The sequence below is a fragment of the Vombatus ursinus genome, unplaced genomic scaffold (genome assembly GCF_900497805.2).
Source record: "Vombatus ursinus unplaced genomic scaffold, bare-nosed wombat genome assembly UNPS02015066.1, whole genome shotgun sequence".
Classification (NCBI taxonomy): Eukaryota; Metazoa; Chordata; class Mammalia; order Diprotodontia; family Vombatidae; genus Vombatus; species Vombatus ursinus.
This window is the reverse complement of record NW_020954844.1, coordinates 6,736,959-6,761,861: the sequence shown is the minus strand read 5'-3', so window position 1 is coordinate 6,761,861 and position 24,903 is coordinate 6,736,959. Positions and strand designations below refer to the sequence as shown.

The following is a 24,903-nucleotide window of genomic DNA, read 5'->3' as shown; positions in this document are numbered from 1 at the left end:
TATTAAATTCTGGGCCCAGTTTATTGTTTATTTGTAGTAGTTGCCTCAGCTATATGAATTCATTGAGAAGTTCTATAGAGTTCTATCAAACTTATTAATTATTACATTAATTAATATTAATTATTACAATGATTAACATCATTTGTACAATAGGCATTCTTCATTCACTTGGGTTTTCTTATGTGTCTAGTTAAGCCAAATGCTTAAATTATTTTGGATCACATTTAGGAGGCTTTGAAATTTTCCAGGGCTTGATGCAACCAGAATAATGTCATTCACAAATAAGAGCACTGGGAGAACTTCACAATCTGGAGTGTCTTTACAACCTCTGTGACTTTGACTGTATAGTGGACGTCTTCACCCATCATGGTAAACATGTTGGATAAGCAACCATCTTCCTGTTTTATGACTAACTTGACATTCATAACAGAGACAGTTGTTGAACAATGCATTTGGTTTTGTTATAGAAGACATTTTGTTTGATTTAGACATAAGTATAGAGACACTTTCTAAGAGGAAAATTTCTAAGATGTTAATTTTTCCACCATTTTTTATAGCCAGTAAACATACATTAGGCATCAGTTTGCCTCTTTTTATTTCCTACACCTTGCTTCTAGTTTCCTTGTCTCAGAGACGACAAATCTCTTTCCTTCTCCGTAGTACAAGACTGTTCAGATGCTTATAGAAAAGCTTATATCCCCTGACCCTTCTCTAGGCTCTTCCTCTAGATCCTTCAACTTTTCATCAGTAAGATTTAATAGGCATAAATTTAAGTTATTCAATTTGTGTTTAAAAATCAATTTCACAAGTACAACACAGGAAGGTTCATCTGACAACAGTTCATTTGAAAAAGAAATGAGGATTTTATTGGGCAGAGAACTCACTGTGAGACAAAAACATGACGTGGCAGCCAAGAAATCAGCCAGCGTCTTTTCAGATCTTGACTCAGGATGTGAGCTATAATAGCTAGCATCTAAATAAGGTTTGCAGAGCACTTCTCAAATGTCTCCCTTTAGTATCACAATAACTATGGGAGGTAAGTGCTATTATTATATCCATTTTAGAATTGGGGAAAATGAGGTAGACAGGAAATAAGTGACTTGCCCAAGGTCACACAGCTAATAAATGTCTGAGGCTAGATATGAACTCATGTTTTCCTGATTACAGGAGCAATATACCATCTACTGGAGGAGGGAGAAAACATATAGGGGAGTTGGGAAAGTAAAAGCTGAAGTTACCAAGATAAGGAGTGGAACCATAAGTCCTAACCTTTCCAAAAGCAATAGTGGTATTGATTTCCTTAGTGTTTTCAGAGCAAAGGATTGAAATATGGGTTATAAGCAGATGAGGAAGAGGGAGTGTCGCATTATGATAGGACAATGGACAGATTGGGTAGCTGAGGCTGGTTAAATGCATTAGGCTTTCATCAACCAGAGGGTCTCAGCAGAATCTGGATGTTCTGTTGAAACAGTGTAGTGATAGAAGTATTAGCCTGGAAAAGCATGGCAGGAAGATAGTATTCTTGGGTAATTGGGGCCTACAAGAATATAATAAACTCTCCTCAATCAACAAGGTCTCAGAACGAGAGCTGGAAGTCCTTTAATACTGCCCAAGATCACATTTTTCATGGCTGACATACAGCAGGCTAACTTTGAGCTTGAAGTCACTTGAAATCCACAGCACTTTGGTAGATGGAACTCTGGCCATTGACTCCGTTATTGAGGTCTTTCTAGTCCATGCCAATCTATATGCTCCTTTGGTTTGAATGGACTTATAGTTAGAATTTTGCTACAGTGCAAGTCAATGTTGAAAACATAAACCATTTATGTCTTTTGCATTCTCAGACTGGAATCTGAACTTTATAGAATGACTTAGAGAATATTGGTTACATTTCAAGTTCATTCATGTCTCTCATATATCTGTTATGGGTAATGCACCTCCTTTATCATAGTATGGAAAACCAACATAAGATAATGTTATTCTAGTTCCTTGATACCAGGGTATAATGGGATTTTCCTTTACTGTCATGTGTCAGTGTCTTCTGGTGGAATCAATTACTGCATGCCTTTGAAATTGTTCGACTTTGAAATTCCATTTCAGCAGCAAACCACAGATATTCCTGTGATATCTTATTTTTAGAAGTCCTTCTTGCTTCCCTCATGTTGTGTTTGACTATTTTTTAATGTTGCTTAGGCAAATGTCCTGTGAAAAATGTTAACATTTCATGTTCTATGTGTTTAATTTTTGATGTGTTTTTAAGGCATTTTTCAGTGGAGTTATTTAGCTTAGTGAGAAGAAACATACTGTTCCATTCACAGCTTTGGTTTTGCCAAATTTAAGTTTGTTTTAATCTCAGGTCATATTCATTTCACTTTCTGCAGGAGATTAAATACCTATTTCTTGGTAATAGATTTAGGAAAATGAAAATATCAGAATTGTTTAGGGGAGTCATGAGTGAGCAATTATTAATTCTGATTAAATGGTAGCATCTTGGCCTAAATTATTTTCTTTCCATTTCAATAACTGATTATATTTAATTCTCAAATGAGCCATAAAACTGATGATGCCAGTCTATATCTACAGTCTACATTTTTTTCAACTGTGAAACTGCTGGAGATTTTTCTTTGAAAATAAAATGCATAAGTATATTAAGTGGAAATGCAGAATACTTATCTCAGTTATTTGCCAGTACTTATAATTTTGGTCTCCAATGAGAAATTTCAGGTTTTTCTTTCTTCTTCCTATAGTGTTAGGCACCATCATTATGAAGTTTCTGCTTAAAGATAGAAAGTTTCATTCCATGGCATTTTTCTTCCATGGCTTGGATTCTATGGCCTTGCCTCAGTTTCTACTTAATTGTTTTTTAATCTTTTTTTCTTAACTTTTATTCTCCCAACTGTCAAATATTTTGTTTTTTTCCTTTTTTCCTTTCACATTTTCATATGCATCTTAATTGCATTTCAGTTTCCTGTCTTTCTTTGCCTTCCATTCATTCCCACATTCAAAAAGGGTCAGAAATCTACATTCTGGGGCTAAGTAGAAGGGAAATAACCGTATTCAATGATTCCCATTATGGATACATGCCACATATCAAGTGTACTAAAGCTTCATTCAGTTGCACTAATTGAAGTCTGATCTAAATTGGGGAAAGATCTGAATTAGTGATAAATTGCCTTTTTTATCACTATTGAGTAACTGTGGCCAATTTTCTCAGAGGTTTTAAGGAGGAGAATTCTAAAAGAGAATGGGAGCAAAAGCTATCACAGAGTTGTTTGACAGAAAGAGAAGGTGAGTCAGTCATATGCTTAGAGTGAGGGATGCTGGGTGGATGTCCATAATGCTCCACTTTTACTTTCACGATATTGGGAGAACAATGACAAAAGCCGCTAGTATGTTGGGGGGATTCTCCCCCACAACTCATCCCCTGCTGTGGTAGACCTTCAGGAGGAAATGGACGAGAGAATCACAGGGTGGGTGGGCAGGCATGGATGGCTTGTTATCTGCATTGTTCAAGGTAACTCACAGGGCTGTGACATCACAGATCCATTTGAATATGAACAATACTCTTTTGGACATTCTATCCATGGTGCCTTGATCATAGTAGCCATTTAGCAAGATCTTGTTGAATTGAGTTTCTGACTCACATTGGATCTGGGATGCTGACTATTTAGATCTTCCTTCCAATAACTTAACCTACAATCCCCCAACCTGACCATAGAGTGGGTCTCTTATCCTTGCCCTCACATCAGTTTTCTACCAAAAGTCTATCCAATATATGGGACTTTCATCCTTTCCTCTTGATCTTGTGAAGGTGCCAGTGGAGTATCTCTATGCTGCTCATCTATCATGCCTTGTTCATGTTATGTCATCAAGTCACTTTTTTGATGACAATTTTTTGGATTATCCTTTATTCCAATTCCTCTTTGAAGTTCCTTTTTTGTTACATACTGTACCTTATTTAGACATATCACATGCCTCTTTCCTCCCCTCTGTGTAAAAGTCATTTTTAAATCTTTAGTTTTTCTAGTGTTCTACAACTCACAGTCATCCAATGCTACTACAGAATATTGGTATTCCAATAATGGGCCTTTGTTTTCTGTCAATTCTGAGGTGATTGAAGGAGATTTACAATTTCCCAATGACAATCCAGCCAGCTTTCTTCCTCTTATTTAATTCTAGGCCAACTAATTGTCATCTTTTGTGTATGTCCAAGGTATACTTACCAAATGGACATGCTTTGCTAGTGAGGACCACATGTTGTAATTTGGACAGAACACCTTTTTGATCCTGGATTTTCCACTTGGATTTTCTCATGTTGCAAACTCTCCTGAGTCATTATAGATATCTTCCTGGAGGAGGCTTTCTAGGACTTGATGCAATCAGCATAATATTATCCATCTGGTGGACCTCACCATGTGCAGGAAATCCCTCTTCAGCTGGTCTCTGTGCTAGTTTGCCTATTCTCATTTTAGTGCTTATTTGATATTTCTGTGAATTGAATAAGGTAATCTCTTTTAATTTATATTTCATGCAATCTCAAGGAATTTTCATGTATGGTGGAAGTAAAGGTTTTAAGGTGTTATTTGGTACTACCAAATCAAATGCTTGGAAAAAAAAAACAATAAGTACAGTGAGATCTATTATAATCTACATTTTGGTCAATTGCTTAAAGGTTAATACGTGGCCAAATGTGTAATATTATTTGTGAAAGCCTACCTGTTATTTACCTACATCTTCATCAAGAATACTTTCTACGTGTTAGTCCTTTTTCATGAGTCCATCAAGCTAAATCACTCTTTTGAACTGAATTGCTTCCTACCCAGCTGCAACTTCCCCAGGCCTACCTACCATTTGGGATGGTGATAAGTACAAAAGATTCAACTTTCATCTTACCTGTGGTAACTATTATTATGGTCATGCAGATAACCCTGGGGCTTTGACTTAGCAAGATCAAAAGGGCCACATTGATGATGGTGAGCTCTCTACCATTCTTGCATTTGGGCCTATAGGGTTGCCACCCCTGAAGAGAGAAAAAAGACAAAAATTGTCAAATGTGATCATCGAGTCACTGGCAGTCATGTTTGGAGTATTCTGTCGAATCTCAACGCTTTCCTAGTATAGGAGAACTTATTCTCAAATCAAAGAGGAAAAACAAAAGAAGTATATCCACAGAGAATATACATACATACATACACACACACACACACACACACACACACACACACACACACACACATATAGGGAGAGAGAGAGAGAGACAAGTGTGCCTGACTTTGATGCCCTCTATAATAAACAAATATAAAATGATTTCTATAGAAAGAAAAGAGATAAAATTGGGTTTCAAGAAAGACTTCATGTAGTTGTACCTGCACTGATCTTGGAAGAAAGTTAGGGATGCTAAGACACAGCTGCGAAGAAAGAATGTATTCTAGGCAGGTAGAATATGCTATGCAAAGAAACAGAGACAGAAAATGAGAATGATGGTGAGTACAGTGAAAAAGACTGAGCTCAGTGGCTGAAACAGAAAGATTATGAAGGTAAATGATATGGAATGATGCTGCAGTGGTATCTGAGAGCCAAAGTATTCATGAATGTCAGACCCTTTGCCATAATACTTGATACAAAGATATTTTTCCCCAAATGGACAGCTTCCCTTCTTATCCTATTTGCATTGATTTTGTTAGTTTAAAACCTTTTAAAAATCATTTCAAAGAATCATAATTATCTGTTTTACTTTTGTATGATTCTTTCAATCGTTTCTTGTCTAAGAATTTTTCCACAATACGTAGCTATAAAAATTACTTCATCCTCATTCTTTTGTAAAGCTTTAAATGATGTGGGCTTTAACATTTAGGTTACTTACAAATTTTAAATTTGTTTTGGCATGCAGTATGAGATGTTGGTCTCAACCTAGTTTTGACAAAAGTGCATTCCATTTTTTTCTATCTATGTGTATGTGTGTATGTATGTGTCTATATATGTATGTATCTATCTATCTACCTATTTTTCCCTTATAAATTTGCATCTTCTGTTTTATATGTCAATGTAGTTAGTTTCAGAAATAGTAATGGTGGAAAATTATGAAGAGTGGAAGGTCAGTAGTATTAAATGCTATTGAGAGGTTGAGGATGGAGAAAGATTATTGGATTTGGCCATTAGGCACTTCTTTCTGATCTTTGAGAATATTATTTCTAGAGATACAAGAACCTGGTTTTCTGGAAAATTCTATAGTTTCATACTTAGAATCTTTGAGATGTGTTAGATTCACAGACTTTTAAAGCTAAAAGAAAACTTAGAGACCATTTGAGCCCAAGCTACTCATTATACTAAGGAAACTGAGACCTAGGGAGATTCAGCCTCTTACGGAAAGTCACAGCTAGATTATTGGTGATACCTAGAAATAAACAATTAATAAAAAATGTGATTTGGTCATAAGTCATGTGCACTTTTGATGACTTAGACTTATGTTTCTTAAATATATATTTAAATTGTTTAAAATAATAAAAAATAAAACCAATGAACCTTTTAAAGTTTGAAAAATATCAACAAAATTTATGAAATATTCATAGGATGGAAATTGAATTGGATAAATACGGAAATTAAAAAATATAAACCCAAGTTCACATCTAATACTCTTCACCTTATTTTGTTTTTGGTACATATATAATTAGGACACTATACTATATGGAGGGAAATACCCCTAGAATTAAAATGCTTTCAGTCAATCCAGAGTCACTTTTTAGGGAACACTAGGGTTTTGCTGAATATATTTTTGGAGATGCTGACTTAGGCCATTCAAGAAAAAGGCAGTTACAGTTAATTAATGTAACAGCCTTGTGTTTAATTAAACAGGATGCTCCATAAGTTGCCTTCTTTGCTGGGATATTAAATGTACTCGGTCTTTGGAGAACAGAATCACTTCTTTGTCTTGTTTTACAAGTCTGTATAATCCACAATTATGGATTCTGATGTTGTTAATCCTTTTGCTCTCCTCCTGCCCATGTGCTTGATACAGAGAAGGAAAAGACAGAAACCCTCAGTACTTTATAATAACATTACATTTTTTTTCCTGTGACTTAGGGACTTGAATTTACCGCCGTTTTTAAATGAAGTAATTCACTCTTTATTAAAGATCTCTTATGGTATGTCTTCATCTAATGCAAAAATAAGGATTATGGGGACTGAAGGAGAAAGCATAGTCACTGCTGTCATGTATGTTATAATTTTTGGAGGGATGAGATTGATTTAGATGAAACTGGAGAAAAATACAAAACCCTTTGTGTTTCAGTGAACGACTGATTGTTATGGATAAGGGCACCTGGAATTCAGAAAGCAGAAGAGGCTTTCCAGGTTAAATAGTTAGAGTCTCCATAAAATAGGTGGGGCTGGATGGAGGTATGGGATTCAGAAGGAAGGGACGTGATTCCTGGGAGCAGAAAGCACATATGGGGGTGACCATTGATTCTTTAAAAAAAAATCACATAGGTGAGGATCTAAACCTGAAGCAAGAACCCCACAACTAAAGAAACCTACCCAATATTCTGGATGTGAAATTGAATGAATAAATACTAATAGAAAATAACTTTTATTAAGGGCTTAGCATATGCTAAGCAATGGGGATAGAAACAAGAAAAAAAAATTAGACAATATTTGCTCTCAAGTACCCCATACTCTAATTGAGGGAGACAAGAGTTCAGCTATAGGAAATGGGACAGCCCAGGGTAAATCACTTTAAGTTACACTTGTTAAAATATCAACATATTCTCTTGACCAAGAAAAAAAATATCATGTTTAGCTCTTCTGAGTAAAGTGTTACTTTGATAGAACCACTTAGGTGGTGTAGAGGATATGGTACTGTACTTTGAGTCAGGAGACCCTGAGTGCAAATCCTACCTGAGACACTTGTGAGTTGTATAGCCCTGTATAAGGCACTTAACCACTCTCAGCCTCAGTTTCCTCTTCTGTAATATGAGGATAATAACACCCCACAGGTTGTTGCAAGGATAAAAGAGGGAACTTTTAATGCTCTTTGAACACCTGATAGTACTATATAAATGTTAGCTGAATAATGATAATAATAATTACTGTTATAAAATAATAATTACCATGATAATTATTATTTCTAACCATGATGTGGCAGTGCCTGAGCCAATAGTGTCTGGCAGATCTCACCAATTTTGGGAGTTTGGGTGAGAAGCTGTTCCATGAAAAGTAGCCAGCCAAATTAAGAGAGGTATATCACCCAATCATGAGAGGATTGTGGGGAAGGGAACTTTTTTTTTTTAAACCACACCATTTTATGGAGACTTGCTCTTAAGGAGAAGGGGAATTGTTCGCAATTTGTCTCCAGTGATGGGAAGATTATACTGTTAAAATCACAAATCTCTGAAGCATTGAAATAAGTCCCTGACATGAATAATGGAAATATGGATTATTGAGACATTTATTATTGCTTTTTAAAAAGAGGTAGTGGTATATAGGGGGTTGAATACCAATCTCAAAGCCATGAAGCCCTGAGTTTAAATCTTGCTTCTGATGCATAATTTCTAAACAAGACTCTCAACTTTCAATATTGTAGACAACTCTCTAATACCATATGTTTAAGAGGGGGTACCAGCTTGCATTGGTAGAGGGAAACTGGGAGTTTCCTTTGCCAATGAAATACAAGTCTATCCCTGTCCCTCTTGTCAATAATATTTAACAGTCTTTTACACGAAAGGAGATGAGTTCTTTAGGACAATATGATTCCAATGTGCATAGTCAAATAATTATTGAGTAGCTATAATAAAATTTGAGTAGAATTTGACTTCAGATACTTGCTAGTTCTGTGACCTTGAGCAAGCCACTTAACTCCTCAGCATCAATTTTCTCATCTGTAAAATGAGGTTAATGAAAAGACCTCCCTCCCATGGCTGGTGGGATGACCAAATGAGAGAAAAAGTACTTTGCAAATCAAGTTTTCTATAAATGTAGTCTTATTATTACAACTATGACTAATATAGGTGTAAAAGCTGGGAGACTAATCAAGACTGGTGCAGATAACGTGGTAAATAAGATTGTATGAGTAGGCTGGAGTTGGATTGTAAACATCCTGGCATCCTCAAAAGCCTAGCAAAGCACCTTCAACTTTATTTGGCAAAGGATGGGGTGCTATTCTCTGCTTTCCAGGAAGGGAGTGACCAAATGAGAGGAATGTTTCCATAAGTTTAATTTGGTCGTAAATGATGTGCCAAATGGATTGGATGAGAGTGTGATGTGGGCTCTCACAAACTAGGTTAATGGAATAAGGTAGACTATAGTTATTGGCTTTAGAACATAGAAATTAAAAGAGTTTGAACAGAGAGAGACGAAATGAATTTTCTAAGATTTCTTTCTGATGTTCCCGTTCTAACTATGCCCCATCCAATAAGCTTCTAGAATATGGTAGCAATGTTCCCTGCCTCACCCCCCCATATAAATAAAGACAACAACGGTAATGATAATAAGTACAATTCTTATTTTCAACTGTTGACAACATAGTGCCACAATCTGAGCTCTAAGTTATGCTGAGAAAAAAGAAAAGAAAAAAAGTTATGCTGTGCTAGCACATAATAAAGACATTGGATAATGGAGTATGTTTCTTAGGAATATTTCATATAGAGAAAACACATACTTTCCAGTAGGTATTTTGGAATATAGTGGGCTAATTAAAAGCTTAGTGCAATAAATCATGTGTAACAAGTAGCATGTACCAGCAAATCACATATTTTTACTTGGAAATGGAAAACTACCCATCTTTCAAAAGTGTTATAGATGATTGCAGTGTTTGCAGTTTTGAATCTACCCAGTGAGAATAAGCATTATCATATTATGTCTAATGAAAAGTAAGGATTAATCTTATTGATTTTGTGATTTTCAGTTCCATTTTAGCTGACATCCCACAGTAGTAGCATTTTTCCACGGTGTTGTAGGAAGGTTTTGTTGGGTTCATTTTTTTTGGCCTATTTTACTTCAAATAAATGTGTTGTGATTCATTGAAATATTGAAAATATAGGAGTATTTATCTTCATTAATTAGAAAAATGTTACTCTTTTGTGGCAAAATGACCACCAAAACCTGAAGGGTACAAGGTTTTTTTTTTCCTTTTGCTAGGCAAAGGGGTTAAGTGGCTTCCCTAGGGTCACAAAGCTAATTAATTAAGTGTCAAGAGTCTGAGGCCAGATTTGAACTCAAGTTCTCCTGACTCTCAGGTTAGTGCTCTATCCACTGTACTACCTAGCTGCCCCAGGCTACCAACTTCTTAAATACTATCCTTGAGGTGTTTTTTTTGTTAATTGCATGTTTGGTAGGAGAGATAAAAGGAGACATTAGGAGAATAGTATAAATAATTTGATTTTCTATTAATGGCTTTTCAGCAGCAAGAAAATCCCAATAATTGCAAAGAACATGCTTTCTTCATTATGCATTTGTATTTCAGTCATGAGTACGATTCTAGTTTTCCTTAATTATTATAGTGAAATTCTGCTTTGGCAATGTTTCTTGGAACATTTTACTAAAAGGTGCAAGCTTACTATGTAAATTGTATAGGTGTTATAGAGTTATAAGGAGGGTGATTAATTTTTTTAATAGTAGCTGAAAGTGTTTCCTTTCCTCTGCAACTGTCATGGAAGAAGGTTCACAAATTTTACAGTAGTTTTCGATTCTGTATAAAAAATTCAATTTTGTATAAAAATGTACTTAATTGTATACTTGCAAATGCACTTTGCATTAGGTTCTTCATTCTATGATGGGTATCATGTGGACAGCAGTTACTGGCTATTCTGGATCTCCCTGAAGTGAAAAGCAGAAGTACTTGGCTTACAAAGGCAGAATGACTGAAGGTCATGCCAGAGGAGTCATGTTCTCATATACAGATAATTTCAGCCTACATTTATATTCACTTCACTAAAGTTATTGAATGAGCCCATCATTATAAGTATATAAGCTTTCTGCATTATCACGAGGTCAGATAAAGCATTACTAGTAGGCAGATCTCTAGACACATCATGGCATGAGCAACTATTGTTGCCCCTTTTCTCTCTTATTTTTCCGTATCTAGCTTGAAACTTCACCATCATTTCTTTGTCTTAAAACTTGCATTCTTCTGTTGCAACACACATCTATGTGTGGCATATATGCAAAAGAAGCAAAAACATACAAAAAAATTTCTGACAAAACAATACATATGCTAAAAACTCTAGGAAGCATATAAAGACACACCTTTGCTTAATATGAAAAATAATTTCTAATGAGAACTAAGACATAGTTTTATCTGTAATGGAGAAACACTAACGATTTTTCCAACAAGATCATGGGTAAAACAAGAATGACTATTTTAAAAACTGCAATTTCATGTTTCTATGAATTCTAGCTACAATAGCAATATGAGATTTAAAAAATTGAGGGAACGAGCATAGGCAAAGAGGAAGAAAATTCTTTTTTTTGTAGCTGGTCTTATAGTTTACATGGATGATATGGATAGATAGATTACTTAGTTTTCACACATTGAAAACTAAAAGTTAATTGAAGCAATGGCTTCAGGAAACCAGTAGGATATAGTAAACACATGGAAATCATCAGTCTTGGGTTGTATGTGTGTTTGTGTGTTTGTGTGTGTGTGTGTGTGTGTGTATGTGTGTATGTATCTCACTACCAAAACTCAATAGGAAGAGATAGAAAAAGAAATCCCCCCAAAATAACTACATAATATATAAAATTTCTTGCAAAACCCTTTTATTTTAAATAAAGGAAAGCTCAAATAATTGGAAAGATAATCATTGTTCATGATTAAGCCATACCCATATCATGAAAAATGATGATTCTACCTAGATTAGTTTATAGATTGAAAGCCCCAGCAATCAAACAATTGAAAGGATCATTTTATAGATCTAGCCAAAATCTCGTAATTCGTCTGGAGGAATAAAAATTCAAGAATCTTGCAAGAAATAATGGGAAATAAAAGTAGGAGTGAAGGTCACCAAGGAATAGAAAATTACAAATTATGTAACACATCAGTAATTATTAGAACAATTTGATATTGGTTAAAATGAAACAATCAATGAATGGGACAGATTAGTTAAACAAACCCTGTAGCATAGCAGCATAGTCGCATAGCATTTGATAAATCAAAACCAACTATTGGGATACTGGGAATAAGGACTTCATATTTGACATAATTTGCTGAGAAGACTGGAACATAACACATTTTTGGATATGTACAATGTCTTGATTTGTTTAACTTGATTATACTTATTTATTAAAAGGGAACAATTCTCCCTAGGGTAGGTATAGGCATGGAAGTTGGGTCAATGTGAGGAGAAAGACATGAAAAGAAGAATATCAGCATTCTTAAAAATAAAAACAAATAGCCTGAATGCATTGGGTGCTTACAGGAGTGGCAATGAAAAGGTAGGGGGAGGGAGAAAGATTGTGTCAAAGGAATGGAAGAAAGTGTTAAAGACAAAGAACATCCAACTTGGTGGTTGGTTGCCCACAACTAGGTGCTATTGGAGAGCATTGCTTGGGCAGGCAATCTTAGGAGTGTCCATATATTGAAAATCAATCTTTCTTAGGGTAGATTATGTGAGGACAGCTTCTACACTACTAGGGGAATTGGGGGCATCTATTGCTGGCATTCCTGTGTTAGCAAATGAGACTCCAAGGTCTCTACCCCAGGTCCCTCACTTAGCAGTTCACAATCTCATTAGCAGGTCCCTTGGAGAGTTCTAAAATTTCTTTACTTGTAAATATAGGTTGTTGATTTTTTAGGATGAACATTTTGAGGCTTCTTGGAGGTTGCTAAAATACTCAAGGGTGTAAATTGTAATATAAAAAAATAGGACATTTGGTCTTCTATTAGGTGTAGTAGAAAATATTCAAATATTTTTGTCACTCTTCTTTACCCCATCAATATATTGTCATTTGATTTTTTCATTGGATTTAAACTCAGGAGAGAAAAAAATATTCAGGAAGATGTTTGCATAGTTTAGACTTTTGTGGCATAGGAAGGCCTTTAATGTTCAGTCATTATATTTACTTTTTAATGTATAAGCAATGTTGGATTGAAACATTGGATAAGGATTAGTAATGTAATGCTTGATTGTCAAAGGTGGTATACCAGACGAAATCTGTGGTGCCAGTCTTTGGCCATGACATACATGGCCACCACCTGTTATTAGTAACATTGTTTACTTATTAGTTACTATAAGTAATCAATAATTAGTAGTGATAGCCACAAGTTATTAGTAATTATTAGTGTCAACTCTTCACTGCCATTATTCTGGACTTCACACTGACAGTCTTGATTGTTGGCTGCTACCCAGAACCACTCATACCAGGGAAAAAGTGGCAAAATCTCCAGGAAATGGATATAGCAAGCCCAGAGGAGCTATAGTTGCTATCTCTAGCCTGATATGCATACTGCCTACTCCCTTGCAATGTCAGATGGTTCAGCATGGCAATAGAAAATGTTTCTGATGCATGGTCTAGTATGTACACTAGGAAGCAATAAAGTGTGCCCAAAATAGCATTACAAAAATGCTTCTTCCAGAAACAGCAGATGGCAGTAATTATATCAGCTATGGTAAATTGCTGTCAGAGGAGTACACTTTCTTTCCTCTGCCTCCTACCTAACAGCTGATTGGGCAATAAGGTCCTACTTAGCGGCAATTTAGCGGGTTGCATTTCAATGCCACATCCCGGATTTGGGGGGAAGCAGATTGGCTGCATTTATTGTTACTCTGCCTTTTTGACTGTGATTTTTGGAGATCAAACCAGTGGTGGATAAAATATGCAATTGAAGTCAGAATCTCTGTGTTAGATTTCCACTTTATGATCAGAAAAATATATCTCTGGATCATAGATTTGGACATAGAATTGACCTTAGAAGGTCTTCCAGTTAAATGTCCTCATCCTCATTTTTTTGGATGGAGGGAGGAAATTGAGGTCCAAAAGGCTTATGTTATTTGTTCAAGGTCCCACAGGTGGTATCAGGAAGAGCTAGGATTTGATCTCATGTACTCTTGTTTCTAAATCCAGTGTTTTTGTCTTCCACAACATTCTCTGTTGTATAACAACCCCAACTCTCATTTTCCCCTTCTCCAAATAACCATTGCTTCTCAGCTCTCATGTGGAAAAGATGAGGCTCTTCATGATGATTTCTGTTTCTTCAAACCAGAGGCTGAAAGAATAAGCTTATGACCCATTCCTCTTTGCTCAATGTACACTGATGAAGAGTGTCCTTTGATTTGTGACTGTAGCCACTCATTTTACCTCTTAGCCAGTGGCCACAGTGAAAACTCATCTTGTCTCTGATAGCTGGTTGTTGTTATCATCTAAAATGTGGCCTGGACGTGTGCAAATTCTGTAGCAAGTTTTCTATCTTATTGTCCATCAGTAAACTAGCTTGTGTGCTGGTGAGGGAGCAAAATTCAGTGTCAGATCATTGCTGTTGTGTAGCAACTCTTGGTATGAATGAGGAATGTGTAAAGTGTTTTAGCTTTTTGGAAGAAATTTAGTGTACTAATGCCAATTGTTATTTTAATGTAGGAACTGAAATCTAAATCTGTGCAATTGGATCATTGTATTTAATTTATTTAAAACCCAACATTCATAAATCTTTAAAATTTCACTGCACCAAATCTTAAGGCCTTTGGATTGATAGTAATTGAAGTTTAGTTTATTTCTAAAGATATCACTTGTCATCATTGTTTAGTTGTGTTCAACTCTTTGTGACCCTATTTGGAGTTTTCTTGGCAAAGATACTGGAGTAGTTTGCCATTTCCTTCTCCAACTCATTTTATAGATGAGGAAACTGAGACAAACAGGGTTAAGTGACTTGCCTAGGGTCATACAGCTAGTAAGTGTGTGAAGCCAGATTTGAACTCAGTCCTGTTGACTCCAGGGCTGGTATGCTATCCAGTACACCACCTAGTTGTCATGGGTTAGTAAAATACCATTTCTGTTCATACTTATAATAGGCTTCTAGGAGTTAACTTTGATAGAAATGATTAGAGATCTTGATTTATAAGAAATGCAGTGATTGGATATACTGATTCATAGAGAAGGAAAGGGTCACATAGAACTTGATTTACATTCTTCAGAGGGAAATAACTTAGATTGATTTTGTACAGGTTAAGATTGCTTGTCAGTGGTTAAATTTCAAAGGAAAAATATATGTCCTCTACCAATTCATTGAATTATATTAAGAACATAAACACAATCTAATTTGAATTTATTTCCCTGAAGCCAGGGCCACTCCCTCCCTCTCTCTCTCTCTCTCTCTCTCATTGCTTATATGTAAGCAATATCACAGGAAAGATAATAATTCAGAATTCAGTTGATGATTCAGAAAGAATTACTGTCAGGATTTGAGATTTGGAAGACTCTCTATTCAAGTTATACATGAAAGGGATCCCTGTTATAACAAACTTGACAAATGGTGGCCCAGTCTCTGCTGAAAGACTTCCATTGAAGATCAATCCTCTTGAAGAAGACCTTTACCCTTTTAGTCTGCTCTGTTTGTTAGGAAGTTTCCCTGTCATCAAGTTCAATATTGCATCTTTTCTCCTGATTCTGCAAATAAAAAAATTCTAATCCCTTTTCCATATTACAGACTTTCAATTATTTGAACACAGCCATCATGTCTAGCCCATGACTTCTCTTTTTCCAGGTTCAATATCCTTAATTCCTTCAACAGGTCCTCATGTGTCAGGGACATAAGGCAACCCTTCTTGCCAGCCTCTGACAATCTCCAGCCAATAAATTTCCTCCTTAAACTGGGGCACCCACCATACAGTACTCTAGATAAGATCCCACAAAGGCATATTATAAGGGGACTGTCACCTCCCTATTCTTAACCCCAAAGCCACTCTTAATTCAGCCAAAAATTCCATTTTTTTTTGAGGGGGAAGAGAGGCTTTCATATCACACTGCCAAATTTGTTTTACTGTGTTCTATAAAACTTGTACAGGAATGCATTTGCTTTATGTAATTTGTAATGCTTGTTAGTAGTAGCAACCATAATTTTCTGGAATTTTAGCACTAAAGTCACATAATATCCTTACTATTCACGTGGAAGGGGAATTTCTCCTGCCTGAAGTAGAATTTAACTTTTTGTTCTCTAAATAGGCTGGCTACAAATGGGAAATAGTAATTGACTTTTATTTAAGGAGTGAGGATTCTCGCTTTGATGGTACATTATCACTTCCACATTGCAGGGGTAGGGGGGTGGCACTCCCCACAATCTGGAAAATCCATGTAAAATGTTTGGCCCTCCCTTAGTTACCAGAGAAGACTAAATTTTTTTTATTTTCCTTTATGGGGTATTTCCAGTACCTTATTGTAAAATTTGGGTTAAGTATTTGATCATAGGCTCTGGGTCATCTGCTGGCCTTTTCTGTCATCTGCTGCATCCACAAAACTCCCCCCAAATTTCCATTTAATTTCTTATGCCTAACTGTAATATATTAAAACCACAATGGGGAAAGTCATGATGTGGATTCTCATGGGAATTGTCCAATGCCTGTATGGTTAACTCTAATAGGCTAGCTAATTTATAAGCTCATAGGATCCTAGATTTACTTGGAAGTTCAACCCTAGTCCTACACATTTATTTTACAGTTCAAGGAAATGAGGTAAGTTGGTGAGCTCAAGGCCAGGCCACTACTTCAGTGTCTGAACTGGGATCCAAATATGTGTTTTCCTATCTCCAAGTCCAAGACCTCTCTTCTCCTCGCTACACCACACTGCTTCTTGCAGAAGTAGAAAGGTTTCCTCCTTTCTCCTGCTTCTCAGACTTGGTGATTTATTGTGAAAGAGGCTATCGATTCCTAGCCTGAGACCAAGTATGCTTTATAATTTGGAAGATGGCATAATTACCAGTGTCTTGATATTTTTCTTGAACTCACAATTGTTTATATACGTGCTAAATCATTTTTTAAAGTTCCATTAAAGTAGTCTAACCCTGAATTCTTTGTTAAATAGTTCTGGTCCCATAGTCTAGTCCCAAGTGTAGGCCTTCTTGAGGGTAGAATACTAGAGTGGCTAGGATGAGGAAGACTTAAGTTTCAGTACCTCAGATTACTGTGAATTGGGCAAATTACTCAACATTCTGACCCCTAATATCCTCATCTGCAAAGTGGGGATAATAAGAGCACCTATCTCATACAGTTGGAGATCAAGAGAGATAATGAATGTACTCTGAAAAGTCCTATAGAAATGAGAGTTCTAATCTCAGATAGGAGAGTGGGAATCCACTGATCATTTAATTCAGGCCAACCTGAAGCATGGATCTCCCCTATGATGTCTCCAGTATCAATGGGCACCAACTCTCTTGAAGACCTTCAGTGATGGCAAACTTACTTCCTCTTGAATTAGGTATACTTGGACAAGTATTGTCCATACTTGGATAGCCCTAATTATTATGAAGATTTTGCATTTATTGAGCTAAAATTGAACTTGTTTTCACAGAAGCTAAGCAGAAGCAACTGTTTTGAATACTATCCCAGATTATATCCAGGAGTAAATGATACACTTTGATTTGTTTTTCTATTATATCCCATGTAAAGTATGAACTTTACCTTATCTATTTATAAGGAAAATATAGATTTCTCTTTGACAGTATTTTGTGTTGATTCTAGGGAGCATGACTTCGGCCACTTCACCTATCATTTTGAAATGGGACCCCAAAAGTTTGGAAATAAGAACTCTGACAGTGGAGAGATTGCTGGAACCCCTTGTCACACAGGTAAGACAATTTGTCTTTTACATTCACATGGCTCCATCTTCATTATGTTGTGCCTTGTGGGAGAAATTAGAAGTCTTATTAAAAGAGAAATCGACTGTCCTCTCCTTTTTATTTAATACTGTGCCATTCATTGAACATTGTTTATTGTTATTTCAGACTACATTTTCCAAAGTGTGCTTGATCAACTTCTTGGCCAACTGGGATTTAAAAGTCTTTTTTTTTTTAAGTCACCCATATGAAGGCATATGATTCATGGAATTAATTTGATGGGATAAGTGAGTAGAACTACTGGACCTGGGTGAAAGGGGACCTCATCTGCAGTTCTGAAATCAAAGTCTATATAAAAGATTTCTTCCTCACTTTTAAATGCAAATGCATAGCTAAGAAACAGGGTTTATAAGCTGAACATTATCTATTGAATTTCCTGTCAGTTGACAAAGCAGCATTCATCTCATTGAGATGTTGAACTGTCCCATTTCAGGGTTGTCGTACCTTGCCATATTTCATCAAGATAACCGTCTCCAGAAAAAAAAAATCTCAAAATGTTCCAGTTTGCCTAGCTCATTTTGGAGGACATTTTGTTAGGGAAAAATATTTTTTTCTCATGGGAATTGTCCAATGCCTGGACTGGGCTGGACGGTCCTGGTAATCTCCAAGTAGTAACAATGAGGGAGTTTGCTTTTGTAACGTGTTATAAGAAGTAGTTTTATGTACAATGCATATGACTTATATCAGCAATATTGTATATTATTATTGAGAACAACTCTGTGAATTTTCATAAGACCTTATATTTTATCATTATTTACTTTCTACTTACAAAAAGTCCTTTTGCTAAACCTCCCTACTCCTGGAGGCATATAAGGATACTTTCAATCTCTCATACTTGGTTCTCACCCTAGGAGTTCTACTCCTATCAGTTACATCTGGGATTGCATAAGATTATAGAAGAACACGGGTCTTTCTCTTCCCTCTTTGTCTCCATCGGTCATGATCTGTATTTGTCAGAAACTGTACAAACTTGTGAAACATCAAGCAGGATGCCTTACGTTTCCATAACTTGAGGCCCCAGCTTCTCTCTATTTATTTATAGTGGTTTCTGGTCTCAGTTTCCTATGGAAGAGCTGGAAATGAAAGTTGTCTGCAGAAGATGGCAAACATGGTAGGAATTTATCAGACAACTTAGGTTTTAAAAGGGTACATAGTGAAGGTGGAGGTAAACCTAGGCAGTGAAAAATGGGTAGGGGTGTGGTACAGGTGAGGAACAAGAATGTCAGGAATGCTAATGCTCAAAATGTGTTGAGGTTGGTGAGGAAAGTAGACAACCAAGAGTGATTATTTTTAAGGCTTGTGTGGTGCTTTGTCCTTCCTTCTTGTAGAGTACCATGCTGTCAGGAAGATGCCATGACTTGTAATTGAATTGGATTTCAGTGAGGGAGGTCTCTGCAAAATCACCAGCCTCACTTTTTCCTCCAGAACCATATGGGTCCAATGGCCAGATATCAATCCAGCCAACTGGAGATGGCCCAGGATGCAATGGGGGACCTTGGCCTTTTTAAGCTAAGGTCTTTAAAAGTTCTTACTTTGACTGAGGCAACACCTATTCAGTGCTTAGGCCTGTTTAAGAAGTGAATCAAGGAATCACCCCTTTAATAAAAAAAAATCAAACTGGGAGGGGAAGACCCTGGTTGTTGCTGGCTGAAAGAGAAACAATTATTATTTGCATTCACTATGAGTTATTGGGGCCCCAAGATAACCATTAAGTGGTGTTTGGGCAGGGTCCTATTGTTGGCTTCTTTTTAAAGCTATCTTATGGACGAAAGAGGATGAGAGAAGGGGTCGTACTGCTTCTTAGAAAGAAGGCTGAAATACTCAGTTGAAAGTTTTGCTTTATGTTTCTTTGCCAAAGAGAATAACTTTTGTGCTAAGACTAACATAGATGATACCTGGAGAGGGTGAGAGGGTGGGTATGTGGCACAGTGGATAGAGTACCAGGCCTGGAGTCAGGAAGACTTGAGTTCAAATCCAGCCTCCAACTCTTTCTAACTGCGTGACTCTGAGCAAATCACTTAACCCTGTTTGCCTTAGTTCCTCATCTGTAAAATGTGCTGGAGTAGGAAATGACAAATCACTTTAGTATCCTTGCCAAGAAAAATTAAAGCGGGGTCATGAAGAGTCAGACATGACTAAATTGAACACCTGCCCTTGATGAATTAAGGTCATAGACAAATCAAAGGACTGGGGTTGGAAGGAATGTTGGAGATCCTCTTGCTTCACCTCCTTAACTTCATGCCACTTTAGCAATATCACCCAGCATTCAGACTGTACTGCAGAGAGTACACCTCCAATAGGCTGCCCACCTAGCCCAAATTCCAAATGTCCTTTTACCTAAAGGACTATTTTACATAGAAGTCACACAAGGCAAGCACTCACATGGACTTCAGAAGAAATGGTACAAGGACACTCTCAGGGTCTCTCTGAAGAACATTAGTATTGATTGGGGGACACAGGAGACACGGACACAGGACCATCCAGCATGGTGGACTAGCATTAAAGAAGTCACTGGGCTTTATGAGCAAAGCAGAATTGCAGCAGCACTGAGGAAGTGTGACATGCACACATCTAGAGACATCTCCATCGTCAATGTAAAGAGAATCTATTTTGCCAGAATTCTGGTGGGGCCTTTTGAACGGGTCAGCCACAGTGGAACTCACTGGACATTGCCTCCCAAATCATGATGTCATTGGGCCTCTTGGGAAAAAGGAGGAACAACAATCAACTTCATGCTGCACTCTGCTTTACTTTTAGGTGTTGTCTTCTCCCATTAGAATATAAGCTCCTTGAGGGTAGGGATTGTCTTGTTTGCATGTTTTCAGATCGCTTGTTTGGCTGCATTTAGCATGATTTCTAGTTCAGATTAAGTGCTTAAAAATGCTCTAGTATAACCCCCTCACGTTACAGATGAGGACACTGAGACACTGAGGGCTTGAAAAGACTTGCCCAAAGTTAAAAAAATACTAAGTACCTTGTTTGAAGTCCATACCTCATCCTCCGAGATCAGAGCACCAGTTCTAATCATCGCACCCAGATAAACTGTCTTTTTTTACTGAAAGACTGAGAAATTACTGAAATAATGAGGAGTTGGTGGAGGCATTATCAGTGATATTTCAGAGTTCATGGAGAACATAAGAGGGGCTTGCTGAACAAGTTCAATCTGGTTGATGTTCAATGCTTATAGTAGTATCCTGACTCTTTATGACCTCATTTGGGTTTTCTTGGCAAAGTGGTTTGCCATTTCCTTTTCCAGCTCATTTTACAGATGAGCAACGAAGGCAAACAGGGTGAAGTGAATTTTTCCCCAGGGTCACGCAGCCAGTAAGTGTCTGAAGCCAGCTTTGAACTCAGGAATGAGTCTTCCTTACTTTGGGCCTGGCACTCTATCCACTTGGGCCACCTAGCTGCCTATGCAGCTTTCAGCATGGAGAAGGGCACATATTGACTTCTTTTTTTAAACAAGGGGGAAGCAGAAAATATCTGTCAGTTACTTTAATTTTTGGAAAAATTCTAGAGTAGATTATTAAGGAGAGATTTAGCCAATATCTAGAAAAGGAAAAAGTGATTGCAAAGAGTCAGCATGACTTCATCAAGATCCAGTCATGATAACATAACTATTTCTTTTTGACAGGGATTTTGAAATGGTAGATTAGGGCAATTTTGTAGGCATCATTTATTTAAATTTTAGCGCATCAAGTATACTTGTGGAAAAAAAGTAGAGAGATGCGGGTTAAACAGTGATGCCTATAAATGAGTTTGGAGTTGGTTAAATGGAAAGACTGAAAGAGTCTTTCAATGTCAGTTTGGCATGGGGTCTCTTCTGGTGCTGTTTAACATTTTAATCATTGACTTGGATAAAGGCAGGAATGGCATACCTATTAGATTTACAGATGGCACAGAACTGCTAGAAATAGCTAACATGCTAGATGAGAGGATCAGCATGCAAAAAAGGTTTTTTAGGCTAGAACATTGTGTCAAATCCAAAAATGTATTCAGTAGGAGGAACTATATGGCCTTGCTCTTGGATTCCTAAGTACAAAAATGGCAGAGCCATGATTAGACCAGTAGGGAAGCGGGGGTTAGTTCTCAGAAGAGTAGTCAATATGATTTAGTTATGTGATGTCATAGCCAAAAATATGAATATGATCTTGGCTGCATTAAGCAAGGCAGATCTATCAGGAAAACACAGAAGTGATGGTCTCATTGTATTCTTTCCCAGTCACAGAACATTGAGAGCATCATGCCCGGTAATCTTGGGAGTTTCCAGAAGAGCACAATCAGGATGGCAAAAGACATTGACTCCATATCATATAAGGATCAGTTGTGGGAACTGGAGATGTTTTGTTAGAAGAAGAGAAGATTCAGGGGTGGGGAACATGACAGCTGTCTTCAAGTATTTGAAAAGGGCTATTATGGGGAAAAGACTCTTGGCTTGGCATCAGACATTAAAATATATGCTCCTTGAATCCTGGGGCAGGGTCACTTTTGAATTTGTGTCTGTAATGCCTGGCATGCACTAGACACTTAAGAAATGCTTATTAGTTGAATAACCTCTTCGATCCCAGGGAGGAGAAGTAGGACCAATGAGGTAGAGATTCTACAAGGGCAAATTTGCTTTCTAATAATGATTTATCCCAAAATAGAATTGGTTACATTGGTGGAACTTATAGGTACTTGTTCAAAGGACAGAAGACTTGTTTTAAGCAGAAGATAAAAACTTGAATACATAATAGTGGGACTCTTTTATGGTATAAATTGGACCACTGAAGTCCAATCTAATTCTTAAATTTTAAGATTCTGTCAAGGTAGAGGAATAGCTAACTTAAACATTTAAAAAATATGTCTTATGAGAGTTACATACATAGCATGTTGTACTTCTCAAATATTTTATGTATTTTTAGTTAAATTTTTTGTAGCAATATTATGGGTCTCTATCGCCTTTCTGTTATCACCTTTCTAAGTAATGGAATTAATAGACACATAAGCTAATATCCTTGCTTAAGGGCCTCATACAGAGTTATTGACACTCCTATTTGCTATGCTTTCCATTCATGGTTTAGTCTATTCAGTCATTTTTGGTCTGCCAGGTAAATATAATGCTTTAACCCACCTTCTTCTCTCTCCAAAGAAAGTACACTATATTAGACATTTCACTTTTTATAGTTAGGGGGTGAACTGAAGAGCCTGAGCCTGTGCTTTGGTTCAAGTCAACACTAATTTTAGTGATGTAACAGTAGATGGAGTGCAATTCAGTATTCTATCATTACTTTCTGTAAACATCAGTCTGCAAGCATTTAGTATTTCCCTACTATCTCCCAAGCATTGTGTCAAGTGCTAGGGATACAAAGAAAGGTGAAAGAAAAAAAACAAAACAAAACAAACAGTTTTTACCCTTGAAGATCTCACAGTACAATACCTAGCTTTAACAAATCACACATATGTTTTGAAATTTGATAGTTGAAACAGGTTTCTCCACATTTGATACTATGTCTATCAAACATTGTTCCATCATTTTTCAGTTGTATCCAGCTCTTTGTGGCCCCGTTTGGGGATTTCTTGGCAGAGATACTGGAGTACTTGGCCATTTCCTTCTCCCGCTCATTTTACAGATGAGGAAACTGAGGCAAACAGGGTTAAGTGACTTGACCAGGGTCACCCAGCTAGTAAGTATCTGAAGTCAGATTTTAATGCAGGAAGATGAGTCTTCTGGCTCCAGGTCCAGCACTGTGTCACCTAACTGCCCCTCCCATAAAACATCCAAGCATCTGCTATCATGTTTAGGCTTTCCTCTCCTGTGGTTTGGAATAAGATCTTAACAGGAAGTCTGACATAGCAATTGGACCTTAGAAGACCAAATAATAAAAAGAAAGCACTGAGGTTTTCATAAAGAAATGAAAATCTTAATAAATAACCCAGAATATGGCACTGAGAAGAAAATCTATTCCGACCCCACCATTGTGGAGGGGCAGGAAAAAACCAGAGACTTTTGAAATTCAAAAAGTCAGAAGACTATTCCCCAAATACTCAGACCCAGCAGCCTGGCTGTCATTCCCAGTAGAGAGTGATAAGGGATGAAGGGAAACAAGGAGGCAGGAGATTTTGAGGAGAACTCATCTACTGTGTAATAAGACAAGTGGTATTACAGTTTAATGCTAATAAATATTCCAAATCGCCAACACAAATTTAGCTGTTATTTTTATTTTAATAGCAAATGAGGTCTGAAAGTGGTTATCTTACAGTGCTGCTTCTTGGGAAATTCCTTTGGGAAGAGTTATGACATGGAGGTCACTGCCATGTAAATTAAAAGAATTTATTATTGTGAAATTTAGTCTGTTTTGAGAAATACATACTTGCCTTATATATATGTGTATATATATATATAATATGTATATATGTGTGTGTGTATATATATATACACATATATATATACACACATATACACACACACACACACACACACACACACACATATATATGAGCAATCAGCTTGTGTTCTTAGGTTCAGTGTGCATCTGTCTGGAGCCTAGTCCTTCCCTGGGGGTTGTAGTTTTTCAGCTATTGAATACAAGGTTTACTTTTTAAGTGTTTCCTTCTGGGAAGAAAAAAAACTGCCTCTTTTGTCCTAAAAGTATTTACGATTATTGTTGAATTGTTTCTGTCATTTGTGACTATGCACGACCCCGTTTGGTGTTTTCTTGGCAAAAACATTGGAATGGTTTATCATTTGCTTCTCCAGCTCATTTTACAGATGAGGAAACTGAAGCAAACAGGATTAAGTGACTTGCCTAGGGTCACATTCTTAGTAAGTGTCTGAGGCCAGATTTGAAGGATTTGAACTTGGGTCTTTCTAACAATACTGGGGCAATGTGACCTGGACTCCTGAAAGGAAAAGACCATGTCTTTGAACACAACCCAGCCCCTGAACTTTCCCATACATTTCAGCAGCCCACATCCCTGGTGTTACCCTGGGGGCATCTGGCCCATCCAGTCTACTTAAATACTCAATAATCCTTTTAACTGCCCTTTCACTGTGGCTTTCTGACCACTTAACTCTTCTCACCCCTGGCCAAGCCCAGGTAATTTACCAC

General features: G+C 36.9%; 1 protein-coding gene across 1 annotated transcript in view; it reads left to right on the top strand.

Moving 5' to 3' along the window:
- Positions 1-24,903, top strand: part of CTNNA2 (catenin alpha 2) — a 1,364,056-nt gene that overhangs the window by 31,434 nt on the left and 1,307,719 nt on the right. Inside the window, exon 2 of the mRNA XM_027846144.1 lies at positions 17,658-17,764. Coding sequence (XP_027701945.1) covers positions 17,658-17,764 — 107 coding nt within the window. The remainder of the gene's footprint in view (positions 1-17,657; positions 17,765-24,903) is intronic.